We start from the raw sequence: 17,182 nt of genomic DNA on the forward strand, positions 1-17,182 counted from the left end.
TTTTCTATGTTGCTCAGGCTGGTCTTGAACTCTGGATGTCAAGCAATCCTCACACCTTGGTATCCCAAAGTGCTAGGATCACAGGCATGAGTCACTGTGCCCAGTCAGCAACTGTGATCTTCATAACTTCTCAATATTTATTCCCATTGAGAAGCAGGTTCTGTTATTCTCTTGAATGGAGCTCATGTGGGTCTGGTAAATTGTTCTCATTTTAAAAGATTCAGATTTCATCCAACTGTCTTTTCATAGATGATTAGTTTTCTGTTCTTTCCAAGCATGTAATAGGAGTATAGGAATTCTGCATCTCCACTGTCAATATTTCTTACCTTCCCCCAGTGGTGGCCTTTTCATTCTAGTCTTCTGAAACAGAGATTGCTAATAGAGAAAACTCATTTCTCCTCTAAACTTTTTGATGAATTCCAGGCCATTCTGGGTTTTATTCTTTACTACTCAAATTTTGCTCTTTATAGGTGTTCAATAAATATAAGTAAACAATTTTAAATAATAATTTATTAATTTGATCTATTCATTTAAAGATAATGTCTGATGCCTCCAAGTTTGCATCCAAGAATGCTGTTGGATAGGTCTGGGAAAGTTCTGGAGAACATTCTTCTAGGCCTACCAGGTATCACAGGATGTCCTGACCAGAGCCAGAAGAGTGACTCTGAGTATGTGAACGAGGGTCTTTGACAGACACATCTGGGGCTGACTGGGCAGTACCTAGGGGAAGAGAGAAAGCTTTAATGAAGTTCCAGAGGGACTTAGGGAGTTCTCATCACTCCTGAGCCAAATAAAAACTGATATTCCTTCCCCTCCTGGTTCACACTCAGCTGGAAGTGGGAAAGACAGGAAGAGAGAAACCAAGCTGCTATTTAGCTGACAGCCAGTGACTCTCTAGTTATCTGCAAAGATGGGGAAAGGGACTTATACATGAAATGTAGATTTCCCAAAACTATCTACTCCTGGGACGAGGAGTCTGGGAATGTGTAGATGGGATTTTATAAGAAGTAGCCTTATCTAGATTGAGAATAACTATCATAGTTTTGAGCTGTGTGGGTCTAGGCACTTTTTGTACTACCTCTTCTCTTTGCTTCTCCAACTGGGTTTTGCTGCAGAAAGAAGGAGATATGGAATTGATCTTAGCTTTGATTTTTCCCTCTGTAAGTCTGAAAACTCCAGTTTGCTTCCCTGAGGCCCTTTCTTATTGTAGAGCTGGAGTACAGAATCTAGGTACTACCCATGGAAGACAGAGGTGGATACTGTCACAGGGAATGAAAACAACCCAGAGAAGTCACACATTTGGGTAGTGGCTGCTTTCCAAGACATACTTTCCTGTGCCCACCAAAGTTTTAGTCGCAGCCTAGCAGAAAATCTAGTGGCCTCATGCACTGGGACAGCAGTGTGATGTGGCCAAGGCTCAGTTTTTGCTGGGCATACCACAGTGGGCCACACACTTTCACATGCCACGGCTGCAGGTATGGATCAGGTTCTTTCCCTCAAGTGGCTGCTGTTGTGATGTTGTAGGGGCCCTTGTCACCATTCTTCTGGCCTTAACAAGGAAGAAGAAGGGATGTGGAAGAATTGGTCTTCAAGTGAAAGCATTCAAGGTGAAGAGTGTAGGAATAAGGGTCATTCACAGAAGAACAGTGGCAGGTGGTACCCAGGCATATGACAGTGGCATGAAGGTGGGATATGGCCTTCCCTCTGTTCAAGAGGGCACCACAGAAACCTTGGTGCTACCATTTGCCAGTCAGGCCATCAGCCCAAGAACAGAACCAGGTGGTATAAGGAGTTACAAGAAAGGGCATCACATCAGACAGCCCTGAGAATGAGACCTAGCCCTGTTTGGGGCAAGCCACTCTTCCTTTTATAAAGTGGGGACAAGGTACTTTCCCTGCTTCCCTATCTGAACTAATTGTAAGGAACAAGTGAAAATAATGCACATCAATGTGCTTTAAAACTATAAACTTCTGTCCCAAAAACCTATATGCCCTTTTGAGCCTGCCTAGATGTGGACAGAAAGAGAAGATTTCAGCCTTTCCTACTTTTTCCTTGGTCAGCACTGCTGAGCACATGTTCCAGCCTCTCCCGCAGGCGATCGTTAACGCAGACAGACTCCTCCAATCGCTGGCGCAGGTTCTGGATCTCAACAAGGTTCTTTTCCAGCAGGTCAGCCCCTGTTACATATCACCAAGATATGGGAGAGGTAGGGGATGGGGAAGTCTGATTGTCCCTGGGCAGCTGTGGGACCTGCCTGGGATCTCTCTGCAAGATCCCTGCCTATCTCTACCCTTCTGTCAACTTCCTTCTCTCCCCTGGGCATCCAGGAAGCACCAGGCAACTTTATTAAGAGCTTGTGGACTTTAAATCATAAGATAACTCCCTGTGAAGGAACTTCGCAGGGCTTCCTTAGACAGAGGCTGAGTACTCTAAGGGAGAAGGACACTGGGCTGGAACCATAGGGGTGAGAAACTGCTAAAAGCCTCTGGGTAGGACTGGCCTAGCAATGGGAAAGATTGTCTACCTCCTCACTATGACTGCTAACAATCCAGAAGGCCTCCCTCTCTACCTCATGCCTCTCCTACCTGATGATCCCTGACCGAACAACCTTTAACATTGACTTACTTATAGAGAGAAGGACCAAGGTAAATGCATATGAGATTAAATCAGGTGTGACTAGTGAGTGATACTAAATGTTTTCCTTTAAAACCAATTTTGGGGAAGAGGAACATGGAAGGGGCTGGAGAGGTGTTAGGACCTGAAGGTGGAACAGGATAGAAGGGAACAATCTCCAAGGAAAGAAAAAGATGAACACAGGAGAGAAAAAGGCCAAGAATAGGCTTTATCCACTGGGACATTTTGTTAGGGTCACGTTTTTCTCTGAGAATTTAAAATGTCTTATTGTTACACTAACTGGGATCCAGAAACTGAGCTGCTTCAAGCCATTCCTCTCCACAGCTGCAGCCCTAGCCATGGGGTGCCAGGTTGCCTGATGCCAAATCCACAAACAAAATTTCAGAGGGCAGGATTGGCATGTTGTTGTATGCAGTGTGTGTGTGTGAGAGAGAGAGAGAGTGTGGGTGTGCAGGGGTGAGTGATTACATAGAAATAGTTTCCCATCCCACAGTAGCCCTTGACCTAAGGAAGACTTTCCCCATGGAAGTCTGAGTTTAGTATTCTAGAACAGTCTAAATCTAGGCCTAAGAAGGTTGTATCACAGAGAGAAAGGAGCATGTGAATGTGAGGTAACTCATCTTCATTGCAGAGCACCTCCAAGTGCCCCAACTTCCTTTCTTCTCCTGCCCAGGGTAAGTCCCTTGCGGGGAGGGGAGGGTAGGAAAAGACACTTGTAAAGAACAGGCACTGAGCTGGAATCTCATTCTCTGGCAGACCTATAGGACATCCTCTGGCCAGGAAAGGAATGTGTCATTCTTGCCAACGGGCCCTATTTCACCAACTGCTCCTTTGTGTTTTACCAGAGGATTTGGAGTTGGGCCGATACAAAGAGGAGAAGGCGGCTAGGTCCCCAGATGCATTCATTTTTTGAGGTCTCATCTCTTCCCACAGGCCACTGCTGCCATGTTCTGGTGTCCTGGTCAGCTGGGTGGTGCCACATGGAGGACAGAAGGTCTGGGCAGACCTAGCTCCTGAATGACTGCTGGGCAATGCAGCTGAGTCAGCAGGAACAGCGTGGCTGACATCTGTCCAGAAAGGAATGTGAATGAGAAACAAACAGGGAAGTCATAAATAAAGTGTTTTAAAAGTAATTATAGTGGGCTGAATGGCATCCTCCAAAAATTCATATCTACATAAAACTTCAGAATGTGACGTTATTTGTAAATGGGGTCTTTGCAGATATAATTAGTTAATACGTGATGATACTAGATTGAGGTGGGCCTTAAATCCAACATGACTGATGTCTTTTTTTATTATTTCAGAATATTATGGGGGTATAAATGCTTTGGTCACATAAATTGCTTTTGCATCAGCTGAGTCAAAGCTACAAGCCTGCCCATCCCCCAGACAGCATGCACTGCACCCATTAGGTGTGAATTTACCCATCCCCTCTTCCCCTCCACCTGCCTGATCCCTGATTAAGGTTACTTCCATATGTGCACATAAGTGTTGATCTACTGGTACCAATTTGATGGTGAGTACATGTGGCACCTGTTTTTCCATTCTTGTGATACTTCACTTAGAAGAATGGGCTCCAGCTCTACCCAGGATAATACAAGAGGGGCTAGTTCATCTTTTTTTTTTTGACTGATGTCTTTGTGAGAGGAGACAGAGATAAAGAGACACACAGGGAAGAAGAGCACATGACAACAGAGGCAGATATTGGAGTGACATGTCTAGAAGCCAAGGAAACTCCCAGAAGCCACCAGAAGCTAGGAAGAGGCAAGGAAGGATTCTTCCCTAGAGCCTTCAGAGGGAGCATGGCCCTGAAGGCAACTTGATTTCTGACTTCTAGCCTCCAGAAATGTGAGAGAATAAATTTCTGTTGTTTTGGATACCTAGTTTATGATACTTTATTTTAGAAGCCCTAGAAAACTAATAAAGTAATCCAGAGAATGAAGACTAAGGTAGATGTCAGTGATCCCAAGCCTACTGTTGAATATCAGTTAGATGAAGACTCATTTGCCAAGGATTATAAGTTTCACCCCAAAGTTACTGGCATCTCCTGGACCATGACATCAAGAAATAGTGGTTGGATGTAATATCTCAGGGTCACAGTGCACACACAGGAAAACTATGGGGGCCCCTTTCCCAGCTCTCTCTATGGCTCCCAATGCCAAAACGACTCCAGAGAGGTACTTGAGTAATATTTCCTCTAACAGCAGGACTCACTGCTAATTTTAGGAGTCAAGAGAGTGAGGGGAGGAAGCATTTTGCTGGTCTGGGAATAGGTGACTACTCACTCAACAGTCTATGTCCTCACCAGCAACACACCAGCTGATTCTTCAGGGGAATTGTTCTATGTTGAGGTTGTTGGAGGAGGTAGGGAAAATAGCCTCCACTTCTGGACAATGTGCAGAGAACGTAGACAGCATTGCTGCTATTCCTGTTGGTTTCTCTGTCCTCCTGCCTCAACTGATTCTGGATCTCTACTGAAGCTGAGGGAGTCTGTGTAAGGCAAGTGGTGATTTGGATCCCAACTAGAATGGCTCACAACACTGCAAAAATAATTTCTAAATACAGTTCACATTGTCTGGCTCCTGTCCAAACAATACCTGGGGTACTCTTACTTGGGGGATTGTAGAATCAGAAAATACATGGCATCTCACAGCTTAATGATGCTATAAGAACATGGAAATGTCCTTTGGGCCCTTGTCTTGTACTGTTTGTAGAAGCAAGAGCTTTGTGTTGGGCACATGGGACAGAAAGAATGGAACGGGAAAAACACTGGCTCCAGAAGCCTGGGAAAAGAGGTTCTGGAAAGAGGTGAGCACCCTCTCTACATAGTCCCTGATGACTCAGGCTGCGGAGTATAGTGAACAGAGCCTGAGCTTTGAGTCAGGTAGAATGAAGTGAATGTTGCCCCAAGCCGGGTTGTCTTCAGCAAGTCCTTTGACTTTGCTGAACCTCTGAGCCCTCAGCTATAAAACCAGGACATGACCACCTGCTTGAGGGGATCAGTGGGCCAATTAAATGAGACAACATATGTATAGTGGCCAATAATGTGAGCATAATAGGTACTCTGTAAATGTGAATTTCCTTGGCTGCTGTAATCCTAGGGGAGACATTTTGCTGCTTTACTCCTCAGAGTGAAATGAGAAACAGGAATAGTACCAGGTCAAAACCCATTATAGTCCATTCACTGCCTAAAATTGTCAATTTAGTGAAAAAATCAGACATAGCCAGGGACTAAGGATGATTTCTTGGTGTTGCCCACATTAGGATTTGACTCATAGTTGCCTAAAATTTTGAACACTTTTCTCAGGAGGGAAATTAAAGAGAAAACTGAGTAGGAGAAAATGAAGGTTTGATTTAAAACTTACTCTCCTCCTACCTCTACCAAGGCTACCAAAGGGCCTTCTTAGGGGAATCTGGGGTGGGGCACCATACTGGTGGGGTTGACGAAAGACTCAGCTTGAACCTCGTGACATGTCCCTGTTATTAATAGTTTAGAGGATTTTACAGAATTATTAGGATGATGGATGGGATCTGTAAATCCACAAATGATAAAGAAAATTTAGTGAACAGAAAATAGAAACCATGGCTGTTCACCCCAAGGATTCGAGGATCAGAGGCACAATGTTAGCCACCTTCACATCCCTGGTCTGAAGATAACATGACTGTGTTGCAGTGGTGAAGGAGTATTTGCTCCCTCCCTCTCCTTCCCAGCTCATGCCCCTTTCCTCCCAAGTCCAACACCACGTATGTGCCAGAGTGTCTAGTGACCAATGACATGGGAGACTAGGAATGGAGAAAAGCTACCTGACACCCGTGGGGACTTTGCTTGACACTGAGCCCCAGAGCTGTGCCCAACCAGGGACATCACAGTGGATCTACAGGGCCTGGCCACAAAGATGCCTCCTCTTGGCACCCAGAAACTGGAGTGTGTGGGTACTCACTGACTGCATCCACTGCAGGATGCGCTTTCTGCTCACAAAACCGTGGACAAGTGCTGCTGCGGGAGCAACGGGCAGCAGACTGGGCGTGGCTGCTGGAGCAGACATGGGACCCGGCATCCTGTTTGGTCTCTAGGACTTCCCTCACTTTGCTCTTCTTATGCATCTCCCTTAAGATACTGATGGGGTAAGAAAGACAGAAGGAAAAATAAATGTCACCTGAATGCCACAGCTGTAGTGATCTGGAGTCTCACAGGAAAAGCCAAGGAGAGGTTAAGAAGATCATTCCTTCAGAGAAGCAGCCAAATAATTCATTTCAGTTTAGGGGTGGAGGATGGAGGGAGTGGGGGATGGGGCAGGGAAAGCAGCAGTGTCCAGTGCATTGGCCACAAACATCCTGAGGAAAAGAGAAGACCCATCAGGCCCTTTAAATAACACTCATGTTTCCTTCACAAGACACCCAGAGGCCTGGAAGAGTTGAATTCACTTTGTGAACATAATCTGTTAAACAGTATTTGCAGTAGCCTATTTAAAACTGGTGCCTGAAGCAAAGGCAATGTAGCCTCCCAGATGTCTTGCAGTTTCTAGACCTCCTTCCCTAAGTATAGAGATACAGTAGAAACCTTTGTTTGCAAAGAAAATTTGTAGCTATTTAACATCTGCCAGTACTCCCTGAGTCACCCTTGAAGAAACCAGATAAAATCTTATCCTGGCCTTTAAACAGCCAGGGGAAATCAAAGGTGATCCCTGAGGGTTCAGGAGACTCCTAAGACCTAGATAGTTAGGTTAGAGCTGCTTTATATTACTAAATTGGTGAATTAATGTGAGAATGGGAACCAGAATAATAATAAATTTTTTTAAAATGGGAAATGACACTACCTTGTCACTGAGGATACATAATGGTTTGGTGAATAAATAAAATAATACAATAAGCTATTTTTTTTTTTACTGGGTATGTGAGCTTTTGTTCCTTTGATCTTCTGGCCCTTGCTTCTGGATTCTTCGCCAGATGGCATCTTTCATTGCCCCTGAAAATCTGGAGTTACCTGAGGGTCAGAGGCGCCCGTCCTGCTTGACTCTTCTTACTTGCATAGTCATCTGAAAACCAAATTCAAACAGGACCAGTCATAATTTAAGCAAGTCTCATTTCCTAGATTACAAACACACACTTGGTTCTATCTAGGATCAGAGACATGGCTACATGATGCTTGAGTCCAGGATTCTCTGAATTTTCCCAGATTTTGAGTTGAGTCTTTAGAGAGCTTGCCTGGTAGGCTTTCCTGAGCCCACCACAAAGATCATCATCTCCTCTTGCTCTGCCCTAAGTCACAGCAAAACTCTAAATACGTCTTTTTCCCACAGATTGTGTGACATTTATCTAACTGTCCTCTGGACCACTCCAGCCAGAGCCTCCAAGTCGTGGCACAAAGCTGGTACCCCAGACCCATGGCTATGTGTCACGTAACAGCTTTCATGTAGAACTTACTCTTTTCTCTGAGGAGATGACAGACATTCCTGTCCTGCCTTTGCATCTGCCATTAGGAGACAGCACAGTGGCCTCAAGCCTTCTCTTACTATGTGCCCTTGGGTGCTCTAGGGAAAATTATATGTAAAAGCTCCTGAAATAACTAATGTTCCCACAGGTTGGTATTCACAGTGCCTAAACCATGCCAAAATGAGCATGATTATCATTTTTTTGAAGTGTACTGATTAATGTTATTTACTTGATCCTTAGAATAATCATGCAACCTTCAGGGGCTGGTATTATTTTATCTAATTTTTTAGGTGAGGAAACAGAAATCAAAAGAGATATTAAGCTATCCAGAGCAAATAATGAACAGGTATGAACTAGAGCTAGAGTCTTAGGATTTCTAGTTCAAGGCCCTTCACAACAACCAGCTGCCCCTGTTTCTTCTCTCTTTCTTCCATTAGTTTCAAATAAATGCCATCACCCTTAGAAATGCCTCCTGTCCTAATGGCCACATTCTATGAGGGTTGGAGATGCTGACGATCATCACAGCATCCTCAACCCCATGTGTTTCTCCTGGGAGCTCCTCACCAGCTGTCCTCACCCTGTCATGGTCCAAATGTGGTGATTACAAAGCAGGACTTGCAGATAGGTGTGGGCTTGTGTGAACCTAGGACCTTGAGAAGGACTGAAAGTCTTCCCAAGCTGTGTGGCCAACTTACCAGTGCTGAATTTGCTGGCAAGGCTCTCTGCCAGCTGGCTGCCTTTGGCCAGCTGCTCACGGAAGTGCTGCTCCATGTAGTGGTCAATGTTATTGCTGCTGAGTAGTTCCTCAAAGGTCTTTACTGTGTTTTTGACATGCTGGATGAGAAGGGAAGAGACTGCTTTCCCAATCCTCATCTTCTGCCGTAGATGGGTCAACTCTCGAGCCTGATCCTGGATCAAGGAATGATATTTCCTAAAGTGGAAAGAAAGAAGTAGTAAGGATGAAAAGCAGTGACTGATAAGTTATGGTGCTTCAGCACAAGGTACTTGAGAGTCTCACCAAAGGAGGCCCCACACTGAATTCTAGCACATGTTTAGTGACCTGAATATGGTAGAGGGAATGAAGGAAGAAAGAAAAATAAAAATGGTCTCTATGTGAAAGACCCCTTCTAAGAGTGTAGTTTTCCCTGCCCTCTGCTAAAGAAAAAAATCACATGATCATATCAATAGATGAAGAAAAAGCATTTGACAAAATCCAACACCTGTTCATAATAAAAACTCTCAGCAGGCTGGGTGCAGTGGCTCACACCTGTAACCCCAGTACTTTGGGAGGCTAAGGTGGGAAGATCACTTGAGACCAAGAGTTCAAGACGAGTCTGGGCAACATTGTCTCTGCAAAAAAACAATATTTTAAAAATTATCCAGGCACAGTGGTGTGTGCCTGTAGTCCCAGATACTCAGGAGGCTGAGGCAGGTGGATCGTATAAATCCAGGAGTTTGGGCTGCAGTGAGCTATGATCATGCCACTGCCTCCAACTTGGGAAGCAAAGTAAGACCCTGTCTCAAAAACAAACAAACAAACAAACAAGCAACTCTCAGCAAACTAGGAATAGAGGGGGAACTTCCTCAACTTGATAAAGAACATCTGCAAAACCCTACAGCTGACATTGTACAAGAAACCAGACGCTTTCTCACTAAGATCAGCCACAAGGCAAGGATGTTCCCTCTCACCACTCCCTTTCAACATCATACTGGAATTCCTAACTAATGCAATAAGGCAAGAAAAGGAAATGAAAGGTATACAGATTAGAAACGAAGAACTAAAACTGTCTTGTTCACAGATAACACAATTATCTATGTAGAATATCTGAAACAATTGGCAAAAAGAAAATACCTCCTGGAACTAATAAGTGATCATAGCAAAGTTCCAGAATGCAAAGTTAATGTACAAAAGTCAATCATTTTCCTATATACCAGCAATGAACAAGTAGAATTTGAAATTAAAAACATCACATCATTTACATCAGTACCCCCCAAAATGGCATACTTAGGCATAAATCTAACAAAATATGTAAAAGACCTATATGAGGAAAACTACAAAACTCTTTTGAAAAAAAATCCAAGAGGGATTAAATACATGGAGAGGTATTCCATGTTCATCAATAGGAAGACCCAATACTGTCAAGATGTCAGTTCTTCCCAATTTGATCTAAAGATTCAATGCAATATCAATCAAAATCTCAGCAAGTTATTTTAAAGATATCAACAAACTGATTCTAAGGTTTATAAAGAGAGGCAAAAGACCAAGAGTAGCCAATGCAATATTGAAAGAGAACAGTCAGAGAACTGACTACCTGACTTTAAGACTTACTATAAAGCTATAGTAAGCAAGACAGTGTGTTATTTGTGAAAGAATAGACAAATACACAAATCAGTGTAACAGAATAGAAAGCTTAGAAGCAGACCCACAAAATGTAGCAGATTGATCTTTGACAATGGAACAAAGGTAATATAATGGAGAAAAGATAGTCTTTTCAACAAATTGTGCTAGAACAGTTGTACATCCACGTGCAAAAAAATGAATCTAGAGATAGACCTTACATTCTTTATAAAAATTAACTCAAAATGGATCATAGGCCTAAATGTAAAACACAAAACTATAAAAAACATCTAAAAGATAACACAGCAGAAACTCTAGATAACCATGGGTTTGGTAATGACTTTTCAGATACAACACCAAAAGTGCAATCCATGAAAGAAATAATTGATAATCTGGACTTCATCAAAATTAAAAACTTCTGTTCTGCAAAAGACACTGTCAAGAGAATAAGAAGAAAAGCTGCACACTGGGAGAAAATATTTGCAAAAGACATATCTGATAAATCACTATTATCCAAAATACACAAAGAACTCTTAAACTCAAAAATAAGGAAATGAACAACTCATTTAAAAAATGCGCAAAAAACCTGAACAGATACCTCATCAAAGAAGATGTACAGATGGCAAATAAGAATATGAAAAGATGCTCAACATCATGTGTCATTAGGGAATTGCAAATTAAAGCAACAATGAGATACCACCACACACCTATTAGAATAGCAAAATCCAAAACACTGATAACACCAAATGCTGGTGAGAATGTGGAGTAGCAGCTACTCTCATTCACTACTGGTGGTAATGAAAATGGTACAACCACTTTTGAAGACAGTTTGGCAGTTTCTTACAAAACTAAACATACTCTTATGTTATGATCTAGCAATGGCAACCCTTGGTATTTGCCCAAATGAATTGAAAACTTATGTCCTCACAAAAACATGCACATGATGTTTATAGCAGTTTTCTCCATAATTGCAAAAACTTGGAAGCAATCAAGATGTCCTTCAGTAGGTGAAGGGATAAATTTTGGTGCATCTAGACAATGAATATTACTTGGTACTAAAAAGAAATCAGCCGTGAAGCCATGAAAAGACATGGGAGAAACTTAAATGCATATTACTAAATGAAAGAAATCAATCTGAAAAGGCTACATACTGTATGATTCTGACTATATGATATTCCAGAAAAGTCAAAACTATGGAGACAGTAAACAGATCAGTGGTTGCCAGGAGTTAAAGGGAAGGGAGGGATTAATAGGCAGAGCACAGAGGACTTTTAGGGCAGTGAATATCCTACATGATATTATAACGGTGGATAGATGTCATTATACTTTTGTCAAAACCCATAGAATGTACAACACCAAGAGTGAAGCATAATGTAAATTATGGACTTCGGGTGATAATGATGTGTCAATGTAGGCTGGTCAATTGTAACAGACACAACACTCTGGTTCAGGATGTTGATAGTGGAGGAGGCTGCGCCTGTGCAGGGGCAGGGGGTAGGTATATGGGAACTCTCTGTACTTTCTGCTCTATTTTGCTGTGAACTTAAAAATACTCTAAAAATAAAGTCTATTAAATAAGAACAGTCACAAGAGTATAATTTTGAAAAATGTATTTGACAAAGTGGGTGTAGTGTAGGATTTGCACACCAAGACTCCAGGATTCTATTACTTCTGCCAAAGGCTATTGTGAAACTTTAATCAAATAACTGTCTCTTTGGGCCTAAGTGTTCTCAGTTCTGAAGTGAGGAAATGGTATCATCTGACTCTAGAGTTATTTTAGCTCTAATATTCTCTGGGGCAGTGAAATTTAAGTGGCACATATTGGTCAGTGACTAAATGAGGCATGAAGCAGAATTTGAATCACCTTCAAAGCTGGGCCCCAATCACTATGCAAATTAGTGATAAGTTAGTATTTCAGTACCTGGTGCTCACAGGCAATTGTGAAATGGATTAACCCCATATTATTTGAGTGCCTCCAAAAAGCTATGGAAAAACAGCCATTAAAGACAGACTGATAAGTCTAGCCAACAGGCCACTATATGGCAATTTTGTAAGCTTATTTTAAAAATTGAGCTTATCAAAATTGCCATTCCTAAAACCAGGGACATAAATTTCTATAGATAATGGAGTGGAGATGGAGGGGCTTTTGTATAAACCTACCTCCTCTTGATGGTTCAGCATCACCAAATATCTGAGGTAACAGGAGATTGTTACGTATTCCTGTCAATCCAGGAGAGGCATCACTCACAAGACTAGAAGATTTCCAGCTCAAGTAGTCATGAAGATCATACATTTAGTGAATATATGCATTGTTAGAATAAAACGAAATTGTTCTGAACAATATAATCAGTAAAAAAGATTTTATAGACTTTTCTCTAAAGAATTTCCAGGCATGTCTTAAGAGAAAGCCTTGCATTAAGGTACAGAGCCTGGGTGCAGACCCTGAAAGCTGCTGTGACAGCAGTGACTTAATTCTGACAGTGGAAGGCTCTGAGTAGACTTTCTTACCCACTGTGGGACACAGGGGACAATCCTGCTTCCTCAGGCTGAGTCTTCTGCTCATTCGCTCCCTTCTCAGCAGGTCCCTTCTTCTCTAAGGGGTGATGCATCCCAGCCTTCATTTTCTCATGAAGAGCTCTCTTACAGACTCCTTTGAAAGGAAGGATGGAGAAGAAACGTGTCTAGGTCTCCACAATGACCAGGCTTTTCTCCAAAGTTCCCTAAAGGAATTGAAGCAAAAACACAGTTTGAAGAAGTTAAATTACTAAAGAAGATCCCACAGGAGCATAGACTCTCAAGAGCACAGCCTACAAGGAAGTAGACGGTGAAGCCTACAATGTGGCCCCTTGAAGAGCACCCTGGCAACCCACTGGGTAAAGGGAAGATGCAGCAAGGAGGGGGAGATGTTGTTAGAAGGAAGAGGAGGGTGTCATAGAAGAAAAAACAGGCAAATAAATGAAATAAATGAATGAAAACAAATGGGGTTTAAACTGAAGGGATGAATATTTTTGACTCTTGAAGTTCCCAGGGAATGTCCCTTCAGAAGTCAGGAAGCATTTTTATCATCCGCAAGTTTTGAGAGTCATGAAGGCTAAAAAAATTTTGAGATGCCAGATCTCCAATCCCAAGTCTCTGGACATCAACAGTAGGGAAGACTCAGGGTGCTGGGCTTCAAATCACAATCATAGAATTAGAATGTGGAGGTATCTCCAGAACTCGAGGAAGCCCTGGCTTCTGATACCCTCCCACACTCAACACAAGGCTGCCGGTGTCTTCCTGGAGGATGCTGTCATAGAGGACGTGTCTCTCATCTCGTTTTAATACCTGTGTACCCTTTGGCTGATACCACCAATCAATCAATTCCTTAGCCTCCCCCACCCACCAAAATAGCATATTGCTCCTCGTTCAATCTTGCTTTGCATAGAAAACATCAAAACAACATTTTCTCAGCACCTTTTATTTTCTTGAAAACAGTTTCAATAAAAATAATTCTTGTGGCTTTTCTTAAATGAATATTTTAAAACTTATAGTGATTCTTTCTGATCCTTTTTGGGAACTCTCCAGGTTTTCACCATTCTTTCAAGAGCGTGGTGACCAAACTGCAGTATAATACTCTAAGTGGGACTAATAAATTTAGCATAATAATGTCTTACCTTTTCATTCCATAATAACTAATACATCCCAATGCAATATTGACTTCCTTTCCTTTGCAGTAGCAACATGTAGGGCTTTCATTTAACATGAGGTCAATTTTAACCTTCCAAACTCCCTCCTCTACCCAACTTTGCTATTTGTAGGACTGTTTTTGCATTTTTTTTCTTTTGATCTCTGTAAATATACTTTGCTAATGTCTGTTTTGAATTTCATTCTGGCTCTACAGGTTACTTTTCACTTTGTCCAAGTCCTTAAAATATTTTATTGGTTTCCTTGAATATGAGTAACAGAAACTTAATGTGCTGCTGACTCATAAACCTAATGGATTTCTTTATTCTTTCACTCAAATCTTGATAAGAGTTGCCTGGGCTGCCACAAAGCCATTGAAAATGGCCTTTGACTGACCCTGGTATAATCTAGGCCACACGGGGGAGGGGATGTATGGCAAATGCAAGCTGTAGTTTTTAGTGACATAACAGCTGAGACTGTGAAGAGAGTCACAGGCACAGCAGGGAGGGATTCTCCAACCTTGCTTCCCACTTCCTAGGCCTCCATTTCATTGGTGTGCTGGTAAATCTTTAGCAACAAGCACTTCTGGGGATACAGTCCTCATTTGTAGTATTTGCCTGTTTTCATTGGGTTAATACTGTCACCATGGCCAATTTTAAACTACCATCACTGAATAGAGTTGGAAAGAGATGCTGAGTAGCACATCATGATATAGTATTTCCACCACATAAATACTGCAGATGTACCTCCTCACATCCATTAGGATGGCTACTATTTTTTAAAAAAGCAAACAACAAAAAACCCAGAAAATAACAGTGTTGGTGAGGATGTGGAGGAACTGGAACTTTTGTGCACTATTGGGAATACAAAATGGTACAATCACTATTGAAGACAGTATGGCAGTTCCTCAAAAAATTTAAAATAGAATTACTATACAATCCAGCAATTCTACTTCTGGGTATGTACCCAAAAGAATTGAAAGCAGCAACTCAAAGAGATTATTTGTATACCCATGTTCATAGCAGCATTATTTGTTGTAGCCAAAAAGTGGTAGCAACCCAAGTGTCCATCAATGGTTCACTGGATAAACAAAATGTGGTATATATCTGTAATGGAATATCGTTCAGTCTCAAAAACAGAGGAAATTCTCACACATGCTACAACATGGATGAAACTTGAAGACATTATGCTAAGTGAAATAAGCCAGTCACAAAAGGAAAAATATTATATAACTCTGCTTATATGAGGTACTTAGAGTAGTCAAATTCATAGAGACAGAAAGTAGAATGGTGGTTGCCAGGGACTGGGAGGAACAAAGAATGGTAAGATATTATAAAGTAGTAAATAATTTTAGTTTTGCAAGATGAAAAGAGTTTTGTGAAAAGAGATAGCTGTCATGGTAGCACAATAATGTAAATGTATTTAATGCCACTGAACTGTACACTTAAAAATGGTTAAGATGGTAAATTTTGTTCTGTGTATTTTATGACAATGAAAAAATATATTAGACACAATAACCTCAAGGGCACAGATATTCGTAAATGTAAAGTAATTAGGTCATGAGTTTGGAGTATTTATTACCTTTGTTTTTGATATACAGTTGACCCTTAAACTATGCAGGGGTTAGGGGCGTCAACTCTCTGTGCAGTTGAAAATCTATGTATAACTTTTGACTCCCCCAGAACTTAACTTCTAATAGCCTACTGTTGACTGGAAGCCTTACTGATAACGTAAACAGTCAACTAACACATATTTTGTATGTTATATATATTATATATTGTGTTCTTATAATAAAGTAGAGAAAATAAAATGTTATTAAGAAAATTATAAGAAAGAAAAAAATACATTTATAGTATTGTACCCTAAGTTTATGTTGTCCATTTACAAGATGAATTATCTGTCTGAAACGGCAGGCAACAGCAGCTGCAGACCTCAATCTACAGTACCTATTAAGCAATTCAACTTTTTCGTATAATGTCATTGCTTTTCTCTTCTTCTTGGGAATATTTCCAGTATCACTAGTGGTACTTCATATGGGTCCAATGATGTTATTCAAGGTTTACAGTGCCATATGAAACATGATGAAAAATATGTGAGATCTGCGAGAGATCACTTTTTACTCTGATATGCAATTTACTGGAAAGAAGAACTGCTCACACAGAGATGACTAGCATCACAAGACATTTTAAGCAATATTTGCAACAGTTGAGCTCACCACAATAGCAACAGGAGGTGGCTACGAATGAATTATGACAGTAGTATGGTATAGACTACAGTAAGTATTATGCAGTTATGATTTAATACCACATCTTTACATTGGTTTACATTTTTCTCTACTTCGAATGGTGCCATGTACTGTCTGTAAGTCTGTTTGTGAGTTTGGATAAATTTTAACTTTTTATAACAGATTTGTGTATACTTATGGTAGTAAATGATAAAATAAACTAGGATATACATATATTTTATGCCTTCATGGTATAATTAACTTTTTCTTAAATTTTGATATTTCTAAGCTATATATTTCCACTGTTTTTCAAACTGTCACAAATCTCCAAAAAATGTTCCAATGTATTTACTGAAAAAAATCCATATATAAGTGAACTCATGCAGTTCAAACTTGTATTGTTCAAGGGTCAACTATAATTTATTTAATTGTAAGTTAATGTACTTTAATTTTTAATAACATGTGTTTAATAACTGGTTCTCAGGATTTCTGTGAATTTAGCAACCTTACCTGGTTCCAGTATACCATGGACTGATTCCCATCTAGAGATTATGAGCCTAAGACTTGGGTGGGATGTTCTGGTTATCTGTCTCTATGGCTCTACCATCAAGCGTGGATAGGCTGGTGGTGCCACTTGGTGTCACCACAGCCATCTCAGCACATCCTTCTAAGGATTTGACAGAAGAGGAAGAAACATAGTCTGGAAAAACTGATTTTCAAAGTCGTATTTCCTGCCCAATCCTCCCCCACCCATTTTAGACTGTATTATGATATTATTGTGTGATGCTAGTTGGACTGTAAACTAGCACGACCACTTTGGAAAACTTTTTAGAAGTTCCTCATAAAGTTAAACATTCACCTATCCTATGATCTTACAACTTTACTTCTAT

General features: G+C 41.0%; 1 protein-coding gene across 2 annotated transcripts in view; it reads right to left on the bottom strand.

Annotated features, from left to right (window-relative positions):
- Positions 1-492: 492 nt before the first annotated feature.
- The window catches only part of LOC123633893 (myomegalin-like), a 31,159-nt gene continuing 14,469 nt past the window's right edge, over positions 493-17,182 (bottom strand). The window contains exons 1-8 of one of the 2 annotated variants that reach the window (XM_045544898.1): positions 14,059-14,226; positions 12,914-13,125; positions 8,763-8,998; positions 7,619-7,670; positions 6,576-6,751; positions 3,477-3,701; positions 2,046-2,177; positions 493-720 (exon numbers count right to left, since the gene is read on the bottom strand). In XM_045544898.1, coding sequence (XP_045400854.1) covers positions 629-720; positions 2,046-2,177; positions 3,477-3,701; positions 6,576-6,751; positions 7,619-7,670; positions 8,763-8,998; positions 12,914-13,026 — 1,026 coding nt within the window. In that variant the 5' untranslated portion in view covers positions 13,027-13,125; positions 14,059-14,226 and the 3' untranslated portion in view covers positions 493-628. Of the gene's footprint in view, positions 721-2,045; positions 2,178-3,476; positions 3,702-6,575; positions 6,752-7,618; positions 7,671-8,762; positions 8,999-12,913; positions 13,126-14,058; positions 14,227-17,182 lie in introns of those variants that run through there. The other variant, XM_045544897.1, reaches the window with a different exon arrangement.

The sequence above is a fragment of the Lemur catta genome, chromosome 3 (genome assembly GCF_020740605.2).
Source record: "Lemur catta isolate mLemCat1 chromosome 3, mLemCat1.pri, whole genome shotgun sequence".
Classification (NCBI taxonomy): Eukaryota; Metazoa; Chordata; class Mammalia; order Primates; family Lemuridae; genus Lemur; species Lemur catta.